Here is a 16,859-nt window from a genome sequence, read left to right as displayed (position 1 = left end):
AATGTCTGCACTTTTATTTTCAGCATTGGCAAGACCAGTGAAGGTTAGGAAGAAAGTTTTTTTAATAATCAATACATGAAAACCTTGTATCTTCCATATAAGATCAACAAGATATCTGCACTGAGATTTTTTTTTTTTTAAAAAAGCTTTCTTTATAAGTACAGACTATAAAATATACAAAAATCTCTCTGTATTTCTAAAAAAAACTGTTAACCAAGAAACACCATATTCTTATATATGTTAACTATTTATCTAGGAATACAGTAGTCATCAAAAATAACTGAGAGTCTGAGTCAGGTATAAAAATAAAATAAAACTGTTACCTCTTCCCCACTTTCACTTTTCACAACTTGCTGAGCTTTCATAACCTTGGTTGATGCTATTGCTGATGCCAAAGCCTGGGTCAGGACAAAAAGGAACAATTTTGAACACTGATTTGTTTATCTATAACCTCAAGCATATTTAGTCACTGAAAATACTAACCTCTGCTTTCAAATCTGAACGAATTCGTACTACACATCTTTGAACAGCCATTTGAAAAGTGAAGCTAATAACGCCTTTAATTTTTAACAAAGCCTCTTCACATAGATTTCTTCGAGACTGAAAAAATAAAAGCAAACTGTTGTTAAAACAGGTAAAATATTAAAAGGGAATAAATCAACTTAAACTACACTAAAGTAGTCATTACAGTCACATGTCACTTAAAGGGATATGTTCTAAAAAACTCACTGTTAGGAGATTTTGTTATATGAACATCATAGAGCATATTTACACAAATAGATGCATAACCTACTACAGACCCAGGCTATGTATAGCCTATACTCCTTACTGGACTGAGTATTGTAGGCAACTGTACACAATAAGTACTTCTGTATCTAAATGTATCTAACATAGAAAAAATAAAGTAAAAATATTAGGTGATAGGAATTTTTCAGCTCCATTCAATCTCATGGGACCATGATTCAATATGTTGTTCACTGTTGACTGAACATGATCATGTATACATGAGTATGTTTTCAAAGGAAGGGAAGAAAATATATCTATTTTACTTCTACTGTTTCACACTTCAGGGCAGAGAGTGGGGTGCTAAGTCAAGTTAATTAAATTTGATAAGATCAACAGAATAATAATTTCTGCTAGATTTTTTAATATTCAATATTAATATATAGTTTTAATAATTTTTATCAAAAAGAAGGTAGCCTTGGGGCTGGGGTTATGGCTCAGCGGTAGAGTGCTTGCCTCACATGTGCAAGGCCCTGGGTTTGATCCTCAGCACCACATAAAAATAAATAAAAAGTTATTGTGTACAACTACAAAAAAATAAATATTTAAAAAAAAGAAGGTAGCCAATATTAATTTGCATCTTAAGTCAAAAAAGCAAATGAATAATATATGAAAATGTGTCCTAAAGCAGAGAATCAGAGGCCAAAGGCATTTATTCTCTGGTCCTATTAAAACAACAACAACAACAACAACAACAACAACAAAAACTTACTAGTCTCTGCTCTAGCTTAAAAATCTTCAGGATAAATTTTAAGACTGAAGTTAGAATTAGCAGGCACTGGGCATTTGAGTCACTATTACTTAAATATTGTTCCGTGGTTATTTGTGAATATTACTATATCTTACAATTATGGCATTCTCTATGGCTACTGTTTTGGTCTCAATGACCATCAAAGACCTTTGTGGTGGGGCTGGGGTTGTGGCTCAGTGATAGAGCACTTGCCTTACATGTGATCCTCAGCACTACATAAAAATAAATAAATAAAGATATTGTGTCCATCTACAACTAAATATTTATATTTATACTTATATTACCTTTGTAGTTCTCATTTCCCTCCAATGGTATTCATAGCATAATATACCACAGCTTTCAAGCAAGATCTTGCACTTATGTCACTGATTATTCCAACTCTGTCTCATCTTACTTCCAAGGTCTAGTGCCTATAATTAAGTAACTTATTTTGTCTTTTGATCCTCAGGAGATTATTCTTATCACTTCACCATCACTAACTCCAATAGGACTTTTTAATTTTTATTTTTCTATCAGACATATCTACTTGGATATCAAGTCATCACCTCAAACCAAGATCCAAAATAGAAATGAATTAAAAAGTAGCTGAATTATATCTCCAGTCCACACACAAAATCACCACCTTAAAAATTCTCCTATTTCTGTAGTGAGCCCAAATTCTGACCCAAAATTTCAAAGGGCATGAGAGTCTGCACTTGATCAAGATCTAGACCACACCCAGTTTTCAAACTCAGAATTTTCTATCTCCTTTTAAACAACTCATGGTTATTGCTTATTCCTTTCTTCAGCATTTTAATACTACTCAGGGAGATATCTGGGTTACAGGTCTGTGGCAGAGTGCAGGCCCACAGTGGGCTCACCTGGTGCACAGTCTATTGAATCTATTCTGCCAAGACCTGACTTCTGTGAAGCCCTTTTAGGGGTGTGGTACAGAACAGTGGCATGTTTCTCTCTTTCATGGATTTAATACCAGGTAAACTTAAAAAACTATGCACAGGACATATATCATGAGATTTAGATTTTATAAATATAATTCTTTATTTTAAATGTGAGGAAAGTGAAAAACAGAAAAGAATCCTTCCTATTATACATAGTCTAAAACTAAATTCCAACCACATGAGACAGAGAGAAACAAGATTCATAAAGTCATCTCATTTTTAACTGTCTGTCTCCCCTAATGAAATTACACCAATTTTGGTTATTGCTATATCCCTGGTACCCAAAATGATGCCTAACACTACTAGGTGTTCCTTTCTAGTACAAAAGTTAGTACAGGATGACTATTTCTAATTTAAAGAAGTATTAACAATATATTGTGGGATTCATATGACAATCAGAAGTAAAAGATATGAAAAAAGTGTAAGTATACTGTTAAACTGTCTTACACTATACATGAAATTATACACTATTAGTTGAAGCTAGACTGTAAGTCAAAGATTAGAAAATAAATCATAAACCAAGGAATGAATGAGTAAAAGAAAGAACTGTAGCTAATCAGTTAATAAAGGCATAAAATAGAAATCCACCTAGTTCAAAAGAAGGCAGAGGAAAAAAGAAAACAAAGAACCAGCAAAACAAATAGAAAGGAATCAGCATTAAAAAAAAAAAAAAAAAAAATCAACTGTTCAAAAAGTTCTATTAAAAAGGCAGAAAAGTTTAGACTGGATAAAAAAGCAAGACCTAAATACATGATACCTGGGAGAAATTCACTTGAAATATGCCCAACTTGTTGAGAGCAAACTGGAAAGACTAATACTAAAAGCAGACAAAGTAGAATGAGTTCAGAAGAATCCACATGTTATGGAGAACTACAATTGTATTTCTATAATACTCCAGAAGAATTTGTATAATTAATATTATTTCTACCTTATATGTTGGGTAGAAAATTTACCAATGAGGCATCTAGGCCTGAAGTTTTCTTTAAGGGAAGGTTTTTAACTACAAATTCAACTTAATAGATACAGAGCAATTAAGTTATCTATGCCCTCTTGAATGAGATTAATCAGTGTCAAGTCATTTAAGTATTTACATATTATGCTTTCAATGTCTACAGAATGTATGTTTGTGGCCTCTTTTATTTCTAATTTGATAATTTGTGACTTCTCTTTTTTCTTAATCAGTTTGGCTACAGGTTTATCAATTTTATTGATCAAGTCAACAAATTTGATTTCACTGATTTTTCTCTTCTATTTACTTTGGCTTTAATTTGTTCTTCACTTTCCATTTTCTTTAGCTTTAATTTGTTCTTCACGTTTTATTTTCTTAAGGTAGAAGCCTAAGTCAACAACCTGACGTTTTTTCTCTTTTGTATATAAATATTTAGGCATGTGCTAATGAATTTCTACTCTAGACACTATTTTGGCTGCTTTCAACAAATTTTGATATTATACTTTCATTTCTGTTAAATTTTAAATGTTTTCTAGTTTTTATTAATTTATTCATTGACCCATAGTTTATTTTAGAAATGTGTCGGTTTCTCAAATTTTGGAGGGATTTTCTAGATACCTTTATGTTACTAATTTCTAATTTGCTTTCTTTGTGTTAAGAGGACATAGACTTGTCTTATGAACCATAATATAATCTCTTAGTAAGTGTTTCCTGGGCACACAAAAGAATGAATATATTCTATAGCTGGGTATGGTAAAATAATAGTAAATATTAGGTTAAGGTGATCAGTAGTAATATTTTTTTGAGTCTTCTGTAGCATCACTGGTTTTACTGTAGACTTATTCTACTAATTGAGAAAGTGTCACCGAAATCTCTAGCTCTAACTATGAATTTTGTCTGTTTCTCCTTGCATATCTTTCAGTTTTTGCTTCATATATTTTGATGATCTATTATTAGGTGCATAAAAGCCATTATGTCTTCTAGCACATAATATCCCTTTTCACTGACATAAAATACTGATATTGAGACTTCCTCTTAAGACTATTAACAAATAACATGAAACAGTTTTAGTTAACATGATTTCTTTTTCCTCTTTTATGAACCACATGTTGAAAAAACACTTACCGTATCATCAAGACCATCTATGTGCAAAACCACTGTTTTGGCACGTTTGTTTGTAGTCCCCAGAAAAAACTGCGCTTTCCTTCGACGTGAATTCACTTCATTAAAACTATCACCATCTGCCATATTGGAGGACTGAAGAATGTCATAGATTTCAGAGGCCAGAAGCTTTGTTTCTCCTGGAGTTGTAGTCCTTGTAAAGACACATTTAAATTAATCAGCAGTTACTTCTACTGATTCTGCAATTTTATTTCTCAACTTTCAGGAGACTTGTTTCCTTCATCCTGATGCCTTGCTCAATTCAAATGCCATAATGTAGAAAGCATTTTAAATTTAAAAACAATAATGCAGAAAAAATCCTATCAATATAGTGGTACAAAACCACATTGAAATCATTAAATAGAAAACCAACTAATAAGATCAGGTTATACAACATATCCCTGGATCATCACTAACATTTAATTCTTAATTTGAAAGTAAATGAACTTCAAAAAAGTACAATGTTAAAAAAAAAAACACAAAAGGAGGAAATAAACCATGCTGTTATTCATATTATTAGATAATTCTAGGATGAGATCTTAGAACATTCAAATTAATTCTATTTTTTAATTTATGATTTTACATTTCTTTTACAAACCATGTGTGCATCATAAAACCACAACTCAAAAGTTTTCATTCTTAAACTTTTATAAATCCTCATTATACCTACAAATGAGCTCAATTAAGTTTAAACCTTTCAACACACATTGGAGGTCTTAAAGTCTGTCCCCATTCAGCTATCTAAATCAGCTCCTTTTATCCTTTTATAATTCTTCAGGTTAGTCCATTATGATACTAGAAGATATCTTCTAGAAAGACCTTGCATTCTCACATATTCCTCTTTGCTGTTCTTTGTCCTGTAATGCTTTCCATATTTTCTTCAGCCAGAAGTTCTTTACCCAGACCACAGGTTTTCTAACCTAACTTCTACCCTTGAAGTCTCAGTTTCATAACTGCCTTCAATATGAACGCCCCATTAGAGTCCATTTCTCACACTACAAAGTACTGTTTGTATTGACCTTAATTTTCTACTTCTTTTACAAGTATATAAAAGCCTTACTAGGATGTGTGTTCTCTTTATACCTTCCAGAGAGCCTAAAAAAAATCTGTATATCAAGTAATACTTCAATTTATAATATTCATATTCAGCCTAGACATGTCAGATTTTCTACCACCCCTGGAACTAAAGCTCCATATAGCTAGAAATGTACAGTGCCAGGCACTCAATCACATGAGGTGATTTTCTTGGCCAGTTAACTACAAAGATAAGTTACTTTAGCTCTGGGTTGCAGGAAATTATCAAAAAACCTATTTTGGGGGTTGGGGATATAGCTCTCAGTGATACAGCACTCACCTACGATATGTGAGGACCTGGGATTGATTCCCAATATAGCAAAAACAAAATAAAACAAAACCTTTAAAGCCTATTTTTCATTTTTAAGGAGATGTCTCAGCATGTTTCACAATAGTTGTTTAACATATTATTAAAAAGGTGACTGCAGTTCTCAGATATTTTAATTATTAGCCAAATATAAGCTATAGAGTGTGAGGATACAATGGTTAGAAGTATCCAGAAATTTAAGAGGAAAAAGAAAAAGCTGGTATGTTTGTTACAGCTTTCCACCTTCAGTAATCTTCAGGTGTTTGTATCAAATAAAAAAAGAATCATCTTGCTGGCCAAGGTGGTAAGGCTTGTAATCCCAGTTACTCAGGAAGCTGAGGCAGAAGGATCCCAAGTTTAAGGCCAGCCTGGGCAACTTAGCAAGACCCTGTCTCAAAATAAAAAGGGTTGCGGGTGTAGCCGGGTGAAAGTGAGTTTGTCTAGCATGCGCAAAAGCCCTGAGTTCAATCTCTAGTACAAAATAAATAAATAAAAACTAATGACCTTCATATATAATTATTTTTAAAACACACTACTCCAAAACTTTTTGAGAGAGAGAGTGGTGCTGAGGATCTAACCCAGCGCCCGCACATGCCAGGCGAGCACACTACCATTTGAGCCACATCCTCATTCCCCCAAAACTTTTTATATATTTTATAATGACCCAATAGTTATTTGAGAACCTGATACAAATTTAGAGACCATTTAATAGGGAAAGTGAAAGTAAAATTTTTTTCCTAAATCAATTTTGCTCAGTCTGGTTTTGAACTTGCTATCTTCGTATCTCAGCCTCCTGAGCTGATGGAACTACAGGCATGCACCACCACACCGGGTTTTCTAAATCAATTTTAATGATATTATGTCCCCACCTAAACCCATCTATTTTCTGTTCTATCAACTTTTAAGACAGATGGTTTAAACTGATTTTGACACTGATTTTGAATTAGAGCCTCAAAGTAGGGATACTAGCCAATGTTTGAAAAAGTTCATAAGATGGAAATTACTGTTACATATTACTAATATCACTTAAATTTTTTTAATAGTGATAAAGACACAAAGATATATATATCTTTGAGTAATTCTTCCAGTAAAAATCATTAAGAAAACATCCCATGATATAAAACTAATATAAAATAGCCCTATATGCAGTTAGGTAAAGAAGTTTGAGAACTTCTCCTGTCCATCAGAACTTTCTGATGATAAAAATACTTTCTTTAGCCAGATGACCACTGAATACTTCATTTTTGCATAGGTGGAGATTGACCCAGGGCCTCCAGCATGTTAGCCAAGTATTCTACCTGAGCTACAACCCCAGTCTCCTAGAAGTTTATTTTTAAATTTAATTTTAATTAATTAAAACAATTGCTAATGGCTACTATATGGGACCAGTTTTAGGAAAAACGAAGGTCACTAATAATAATAATAATAAAAGGTTCTTTTGCTATCAGTTTCCTTAAACCAGCCTTTCTTTTCTTGGTTAATTATTGTTCTCATGCCTCTGACTAACCATTTCTCTAGCACCCTTACATATCTGTGGTTCTACAAAAGAATTTAGCTCCACAAAAACAAACAAACAAACAAAAAAACCCAAAACCCAACAACTCTCTTCTCCTAAGGAGAACTGTGCTAGAATCAATCCATATATATCAGAGAAAAGATAATCCATTTCCATCGAAAGAGTTCCTTAAGGCTTCAGGGTTTAATTCTTTCACAAACCTATTCTACTAGTCCCCACATTAGCAGCCAACAGAGCAAGGGAGGAAATAGCCATTTATTCATACAAATAATTTGCAGAAGTGGTACATGTATAGTTAAGACAGTGTATCATAGCTTCAGAAGGTTGCTCACACTACTTTTATTAGAAAGTTAGGAATTAACAACAAAACTTCATAGTCACATGGGCTTGTATGTACTTAGATCAAGGAGAATAGTCATATGAAATATTAACTACTCCCATCAGAATCATTTTAAATTTCTATTTCATAGTTTAACACACTTACCACTTTCTAAAAGACTTTCCCCCCCACCCTTTTTGGTGAAAACCATGAAAGATTCTTAATGTCATTAATACTCTTTTTTTCCTTGCAGTGCCGGATATTGAACCCAGGGCTTCATATATGCTAGGTAAGCACTCTACCACTGAGCTACAGCACCAGCCCCAATTTCTCCTTAAAATGGAAAAATTTTGAAAGGATATCAAATCAATATGATGGTCTCACTGTTATTTTAACTGTCTTTCTGGTGTACCTCACAGGACTCATTTTATTGCTAACTTTTTTTTTTTTTTTTTTTTTTAGTTGTGGATGGACATAATATCTTTACTTTTATTCACTTATTTTTATGTTGTTCTGAGGATTGAACCCAGGGCCTCATGCAAGCACTCTACCACTAAGCTACAACCCCAGCCCCCTATTGCTAACTTTTGAAGGTCTTTACCAATATCAACAACCACTTCTCCAATTCTCTAGACACCAGCTGGGTATTCTACAATTCAACTTTAACACTGACTATTTAGAATTGGTGTAAGTTTTTACAAGTTTAAGGTCTCACTTCTGCAAACTTTCCCTCATTTCAGATGCCAGTCACAAATACTGGGGCCCAAGGTTAATTATATTTCTGTCCAACTTGCTTATAAATATGGTGAAGGTTCCCACAAATTCCCTTTGCAGGTTCTTAACTTTGCTGAACTCAGGAAGGCAATATACTTATGTTTACTTGCCTATTATATAAGGATATAACTCAGGAACTGCCAGATGAAAGAGACAATATAAGGTAAAACAAAGGGTAGGTGGCGGGGTACAAGGAGCTTCCATGCTATCCCTGGCATGCCACATTTCCAACACCTTGAATATTGACCAACCCAGAAACTTTCCAAATCTCATGCATTTTTAAAGAGCTTACTCTTTAGACCTCTCCATCTTCCTAGAGGGCTAAAAGTTACAACCCTCTAGCCACTCAGCTTTCTGGTGACTATGTCTGTCCTGAAGCTATTTAGGGCCCTACACTAAGTCATTAGCATACTCTCATGTGTGACTCAAAAAGAGTTCAACATGAATTTAAAAAAAGACACTGGCTAGGGTTTGTAGCTCAGTGATAGTGCTCCTGCCTCTCATGTGTGAAGCACCGGGTTCAAAACTCGGCACCACATAAAAATAAAGATACTGCATCCAACTAAAAAAAAAAAAAAAAAAAAAAAGACTGTCATTACTCAGAAAATTCTAGGAGTTATAGAAGCTCTGTGTCAGGAATCAGGAACAAAGATCAAATACATTTTTTGTATTATATCATACTTTGGAAATACCACTAATTAGTTGTCTATATTGAAAAGTTTCAAAATGTTATTTTTTAAAATTTGTGTTAATTAGTTATACATGACAGTAGAATGCATTTTGATACACTGTACACAAATAGAGCACAACTTCTCATTCTCCTGGCTATACATGGTGCAGAAAACACCAGTCTTGCAATAATACATGTATATACGATAATAATGTCCCTCTCATTCCACCATCCTTCCTGCCTCCACACTCCCCTCTGCCCAATCCAAAGTTCCTCCATTCCACCATCCTTCCTGCCCCAACATCCCCCCCTCCCCCGCCCCCATTATGGATCAGCATCTACTAATCAGAGAAAACACTCAGCCTTTGGTTTTTTGGGTTTGGCTTATTTTACTTAGCGTACTCTCCAGTTCCATCCATTTACCTGTAAATGCCATAATTTCATTCTTCTTTAAGGATGAGTAATATTCCATTGTGTACATATATAATTTCTTTATCCATTCATCTGTTGAAGGGCATCTAAGTTGGTTCCATAGTTTAGCTATTGTGAATTGAGCTGCTATAAACATTGATGTGGCTGTGTCACTGCAGTAAGCTGATTCAAATGTTACTTTTTAAATACAACTGAAAAGTGAACTCTGACCTTTATTATGTATCAAAAATTATTTTCCAGCCAGGTGCAGTGGCTCCCCAGTTCCTAGGGAGGCTGAGGCTGGAGGATCACTTGAGCCCAGGAGTTCAAGACCAGCCTAAGCCACAAAGTAAGACCCCATCTCAGATAATAATAATAACAATAATAATTTTTATTGGTGTTTGTTGTGTGTGGTCCTGGGGATTGAACTCAAGCAAGTACTCTATCACTGGGCTACACTTCAGCCTCTAATTCCTAATCCTATAACACAAAAACCGCCTTAACTTTAAAATGGTTCTAAGAAGAAAGGCAACTGCTCTTGTTTTAGTAAGAAGGAAGTCAGAAGTAAGTATATTCTGCCCCTTGGGTCAAAACCTGTTTGCTTATCCTATTGCCTGTGCCTGTTTTCACCCACAAGGGCAGAGCTGAGTAGTTAAAATAGAGATCACATTTCACAAAACATAAAATAGTTATAATTTGAGTTTGTACAGGAAAAAAAAAAACCCAATGAACTGTTTTAAGCAATCACAAAAAAAAGACACGTTGAAATATTGCAGGGGGGGAGCAAAGGATGTACACTATAACTGTAGCCATTAAGAATGACATGACAGGAGGACGGATCTACAGAAGAATGCTCCTTATGTGTTGTTAAACTACTACTACTATACTATCTTTATCTGTTTTAAGACAAAATAGCACCAGAGTTCTTGAAGACATCATATAAATCAAAGCAAAATGGGGCAACAATTTCAAGAATCTCAAGAAAACAAAAGGTGAACCAAGGATCCAGTCTACTTGTCCTTCAAGTCTCAAGGTAACAGAAATAGTTTTAAACATAAAAGAAGTCAAATAGTTGAGTTTTTCTTGAGCAATCTATTAGAGATTGAGCTTCAACAAATCAAGAGCTTACTGGGAAAACTTTGGCAAAAGGACTAATAATGAGCAGTTTATGCATTTAACTGTAGTGTAAAACTAAAATAAAGGCGGGAAAGAGAATGGAAGAATATATAAATGCTCTGATAAGAGAGAAATAACTTAAATGAGAGAGAGAGAGGGAGAAAGAGAAAGGGAGGGGAGGAAGGGAAGGAGGGAGGGAGAAGAAAAGTAAAAAAAGTTAAAAGACCTAATAGGTGAAAATCAAAAGAAACCATTAACTAACAAATGGCAGTATATGCCTGTAATCCCAGTTATTAAACACTGTCTCAAAATAAAAAGGGCTAGGGATGTAGCTCTGTGGTAGAGCGCCCTAGGTTCAATCCCATTACCACACATGACAGACCACCATTTATCATGGCACTATTTCAAAATTGACAATTCTGGTAAGTTCCCCAGATGAAATTAGACATTTTAAAGTTAGGATGCCACATTTTATTAAAGTGGCTTTTCTCTATAGTTCACATCATGTTAGACAGCCACAATGCTTCAGAAAACACATCGTCTATCAGAAGTATTACTCTTAAAATACTAGTTAACAAGTGCTTTAAATTGAATTTAGACGTTCTTCCAAATTGACATTTTAAATATTCTCTTTGCAAAGGAATTCAGGCCTAAAATTACAATATAAAAGATTCTAATCTCAAATAACAAGTTTTTATTTATAGAACAGATTAAAATTAGAATATGATGTTAGATTCATTCTGAGTGACAGAAACTGAAAATTCTTTCAATTAAAGAATCAGAAGTGACAGTAACTTTGAAATCTAGTTGTCAATCTTGTAAATGTCAATATGACCTCAACCTAAACTTTGCTGCTGAATACATGTTAACAATCTCAGCAACATTCTCCAGCAAAGCTAATACAGAGACTAAAGAATAAAGAAATCAGTATACAGAATTTTCCCTATTTTATAAATATTCTTCTCTGCTTCCCAAGTGAAGAATAATCTCCATTCTCTCTCCCTAGTTCCTTTTTAAATTTTTTTTGGTTTCCCTTGATAACTGCCAGCTATAAGGTTCTCGATAGCTCTTTAGTTAGTAAGGCAATACCCCTTCACAACAAATTTTCTGGGTCGCCTGGAGTAGAGGAATATTACTCCTCTGGTACCTTCTTAGGTACATAGTTCATAACAGCATGACCAACTCTTTCCCTAACTCAGTACTCCCAAACAGAGAGATGCTAATCTAAAAGTGTGCTTCTAACCCCGTACTGATCAGCTTGTTTTTATGGAACAATCGTATCAATGAAAGCAACTTCAGTATACAATATAGATCCACTGTATTCTACAGTTTTCAAGGTGATTACATAAAAATAGAATGCCAATTAGTTTATCCCAGTTAAAAATAATGATACATCAGTCATCTGTATCTAGTAACACAGATGTCAAAATGCAAAATAAGTTAGGCAAGGTGTTGCATACCTATAATCCCATCTAATCAGGCAGCTGAGGTAGGAGGAGTGCAGGTTTGCTCCAGCCTGAACAACTAGGCAAAACTTTGTCTCAAAATAAAAAATAAAAAAGGGCTAAGGATGTAGTTCAGTGGTAGAGTGCCCCAGGGTTCAATGTCCAGAATCAGAAAAACAAGAAAAAGGAAAAGAAAATGCAAAATAATATTTAAAGAATAGACATTTACAGTGTCACTACTATTATACAAATACATACAGAAGTATCCAAAACAAGCCAAGTAGCTAGGCAGAGTAGCACAGGCCCGTAATCCCAGTGGTCCAGAAAGATGAGGTAACAGCAACTTAATGAGACCCTGTCTAAAAATAAAAAATAAAAAGGGCTGGGAATCTAGCTTAATGGTAGAGTGCCTCAATCTCCAGTACTACATAAGAGAAAGAAGAAAAGAAAGAAACAAGTAGATAAGGAATTATAATAAAAATACCAGAGCAATTTAATTTATTTAAAAATAGAATATCATGCCAAGTCATGAGGAAGTTCACAATACAATTATAAACATGCTGAACCAAAACTTGATTCTAAGACTTCATAATTTTGATATTTACAAGCTACAACACAGTTCATTAACCTTCTGATAACCACACTAACATAGAATCCAAATACATTAATTCTAAGATGGTAATACTGGTAAACAAAGATAACTTTTAAAAATCTTTAAAGTCAACCTTCAAATCTGAGATAACCAAAGCCAAATGAACTGCAAAATGTATATTAAAATTATTACATTATATCCCCACTTTTAAAAGGGCTATAAAACCAAATTATAATGAAGTATTAATGAATATGTATCTCTTACTATCAGAGGAGTAAACAATGCTCACATTTTGCTCTAAAAATATATAGTTCACATATGAATTTAAAAAATAAGCCACTTGCAGAAGCCATGTAGATACACTGGATAGATCTCCCTTCAAGAAAGTCTTTGCCCTTCTGCTACAGTCACAGAATAACCAACAATAGCGGCTTTCAGATCCATTACAAACCCAAGGAGATGTTCTTCCCAAATATTCTCCAGCCAATGACTGACTAATGAGAGTACAAAAATCTGGCCATTTCGGCTCAACGTGGGACTCCTCTAAAGGGCAATCTTTGCTTAGAACTGCCCACTGAATTGGCTGTCAGACCTGTATTGTAATATGCAAGTGTCCTTGTCCCATTCAGCTTCCTTTCTTCTTTCAAAGATGTCAAATCTGCATTGTGGTCTAGAGACTTTCTCTGCCTAATTTTGCTTCATCTCTCTTTAACTTTATAGACTTTATCCCACAATACAACTCATTTATTCCTACTTCCATTTTAGTATGATTGCCAAGATAAAGACTTGTACTGACACCATTTCTCTTACATACATAAAAGCAGTTTCCCTACTATTTTACTAACATATTTCTCACTTTTCATACATACAACCACATCATTGAGTCAACCAAGGTAAGGAAGTTTTATAGGCTAATCAATGGTATCTCTAAATTTACTCTGAATTTGTGAAGTTCAAATATAAAGTATATATTAATATTTCAACATTATTTTTAACCTAAGTTCCCACATCTATGTATTTGTACCACATATTTCCAATATCAGTAACTATACCTGTTAAAGATATACACAAACTACTCATTCAAAACTAAGTCTCTAAGTCTCCAAGAAATCTCTCAATGAGGTTCATGAAAATTTCACCCGAAGTACTTTTATTACCATGATCCCAATGAAAGCTCTTTTGAGTAAAACCAAGATGAAGTAACAAAGAATACTGTACCATACTACATATCATCAAATGTTGCTTTCCTGGCAAATCAATTTATGTATACCTAATATAGGACTTTTTCTTCTTAAAAAATTATTCATAAGTAGGGTTGTCTCATATTTTAAATAAAATCAAACATTTTCATATGGATTATTGTTACTGTCAATGTTTATCAAAACCATAAAATTAACCATCAAAATATGTTTGGACATAGGACCTAAAAAAATACCCCTTATATAATTTCAAATAAAATAAATGAATAAAAATAGAAAATAATGTCAGTGAATTATAACAAGACCCATTTTTCTACTACATGAGGGACACTATATATTGTACTTACTTCTGTATAACATTTTGCAAGCTTAACATCATACCCAATTCTCCTTTCATCTTTTCTCTGTTGGCACGACATTCCGCCAAGTATCGAAGAGCCTAAAGCAGCAACAGGAATAGGTTATTCACATGTCCAGGATGTTTAAAATTAAAATCTCTATACTAATTGCAAGAAAAAAGAGAAAATAAGATTTCAATTTTTAGAATCAATTGGTTTTGGAGTGTTAAGAAATTTTAAGTGTATGATACAGTCTCTGAAATGATCCTCTGATCTGTAGAGGCTAAATCTGTTCTTTGGAATAAAACTTCCTAGCTTATCTGCAAGGTCAAAATCAAGTTGTTCTGGTTTTACTTCACCTTGACAAGGACACAAGAAACTATATTCTACTTATCAGACTCAAGTAGTAGTCCCAATAGTCATTAACTTTCTAGATGCTTTTTACATAGAAATTAAAACAAATTGCTGAGGGGGACAAAACATACAACCATCTTTGTATGAATAGATTCTGGTTTTATAACAATTCACATTTAAAGTGAAAAACAGAACATGAACTAAAGCTCACAAATTTTCTATTTTGTGAATTCAACTAATTTTTCAAGGGTGTTTTTATTCTTAATATTTAAAGTACATTTTTACAAAAGTACTTCCTTCACATACTGCTTCTTTAAGCATCTCATTTAGGCTTTCTCCTTCATATATAAATATCGCTGTCATCTATAGACTTTCAATCACTCATCATTCACTGAAGACTCTGGTACCCAATTCTCATGGGAGTATCTTTATGGACTATGCTATCCAAAATTCTGCCATCTCTGCTCATTGACCTTTCACATTTACAATGGTCCTTTGCTTTCCATTTCCAAAGGGTTTGGTCTATAACAAAAAATGTACCACCATCTATGAAATTAAAAACTTAACAACCTCTTTCCCTTCTGTAAAAACTCCTACAGTGACTTCAAACTCATCCCAAAAAAGTTTGATTGCAATGGGAACTGCCCCCTCTCCATTAAAAAAACAGGACCATTGTGTTCAGACACTGTTCAAGTCTATAATCCCTAATAAGAGAGAAATAATGAGGTAGGTCCTACAATTGCTCCATTTTCCTGCTTTGGTGATAGTTTCTAGATTATAAAGAGGGGAAATCCAAATGGAGCCTAGTGGTCTTTCTAAGTTTGGAAGACAGAGATCCAACTTGAAGAGGTTGGAATAGCTAGAATTTCCAGAGCAGAATAACAGGTAGGAAGGATCTGTACTCCAAGAAGAGTTATAGGTTATCTATAGGGGTGCCCAAGAATCTTCAATTTGATACTGATCTGCACGTGCTTGGGATAAAAGGACACTTGGCCACCAGGAAGTAAGGAAAACAATTCTTAAGAGATCACAACTGGCTGGGAACAGTCTAGAATATTACTTATCTATGAAATACAGAGACTTCACCATAGTCTGAGACATCAAGGAGAACCCTCAGAAGAGCTTCACCTAAGCAATGCAGTTACCACAGAATAAAGCTTACTTTACTCTAACAAAGTTCAAGGCAAATATTAAAAGAATCAAATAGTCCCAAGTAATTAAATGGCAACCCAGAACAATGTTCAAGAATATTTATAGGAATATCAAAAGAATCCAAATATCCCAAATCATAAAATTTTAATATCTAGCATTTGATTAGAAATTACCAGGCATGAGAAAATGGAGGAAAATATGACTCATAACCAGAGAGAAGAGAAAAAAAAGGAATCAACAGAAACAAAACAAGATATAAAAGAAATGATGTGATTAGGAGATAAAGACATCAGAATAGTTGTTATCAATATGCTCTATATGTTCAAGGATGAGTAGAAAAACATGAGCATGGTTAGGAGAGAGATGGAAGATATTAAGAGGATTCACATGAAACTTCTATAAGACAAAAACATTAAATATGAAAAGAAAAACACACTAGACAGATTAATAAGTTTAGAATTTATGGGAAAGAAAAAAATCAGTGAACTTTAAAATGTGGTAATAAAAGTACTCAAAATGAAGCACAGAGAGAAGGAAAGAAAAAAAATACACATACATCCACACATATACATACACAATCATACATACTGTAGGGGTTTAAACATGTGTAAAGTTAAACGTATGACAAAACCAGCATGAAGGATGGAGGAAAGAAATGGAGATATATTGTCTTGTGATTCTTACACTATACATAAAACATGTGCTTTATTTAAAGGTAGACTGAGTCAGGCAAGGCAGCACACAGATGTAATCCCAGAGACTAGGGATGCTGAGGCAGAAGAATTGCAAGTCTGAGGTCAGTCTGGGCAACTTAGCAGATCCTGAGTCAAAACATGAAGGAGGACTGGGGACATAGCTCATTGGTAAAGGGAACCTGGGTTCAAGCCTCAATACAACAAATATAAAATAAGTAAAAACACATACTGTAAAACCTACAGTAACCATTAAATAAACTAAGATAAAAACAAAAGGGTATAACAAAAATAAGCCGACTATTAGAATAAGAGAAT

The 16,859-nt window shown here is 33.9% G+C and overlaps 1 protein-coding gene across 7 annotated transcripts in view; it reads right to left on the bottom strand.

Annotated features, from left to right (window-relative positions):
• Nucleotides 1-16,859, bottom strand: part of Armc1 (armadillo repeat containing 1) — a 35,187-nt gene that overhangs the window by 2,595 nt on the left and 15,733 nt on the right. For 6 of the 7 annotated variants that reach the window (XM_076835495.1, XM_076835496.1, XM_076835499.1 and 3 more), the window contains 4 exons: nt 14,353-14,444; nt 4,547-4,736; nt 484-600; nt 324-398 (listed from right to left, as the gene is read on the bottom strand). In XM_076835495.1, coding sequence (XP_076691610.1) covers nt 324-398; nt 484-600; nt 4,547-4,736; nt 14,353-14,444 — 474 coding nt within the window. The remainder of the gene's footprint in view (nt 1-323; nt 399-483; nt 601-4,546; nt 4,737-14,352; nt 14,445-16,859) is intronic. The other variant, XM_076835500.1, reaches the window with a different exon arrangement.

This window comes from Callospermophilus lateralis, chromosome 16 (assembly GCF_048772815.1).
Source record: "Callospermophilus lateralis isolate mCalLat2 chromosome 16, mCalLat2.hap1, whole genome shotgun sequence".
NCBI lineage: Eukaryota > Metazoa > Chordata > Mammalia > Rodentia > Sciuridae > Callospermophilus > Callospermophilus lateralis.
This window is presented reverse-complemented; position numbering and strand designations above follow the sequence as displayed.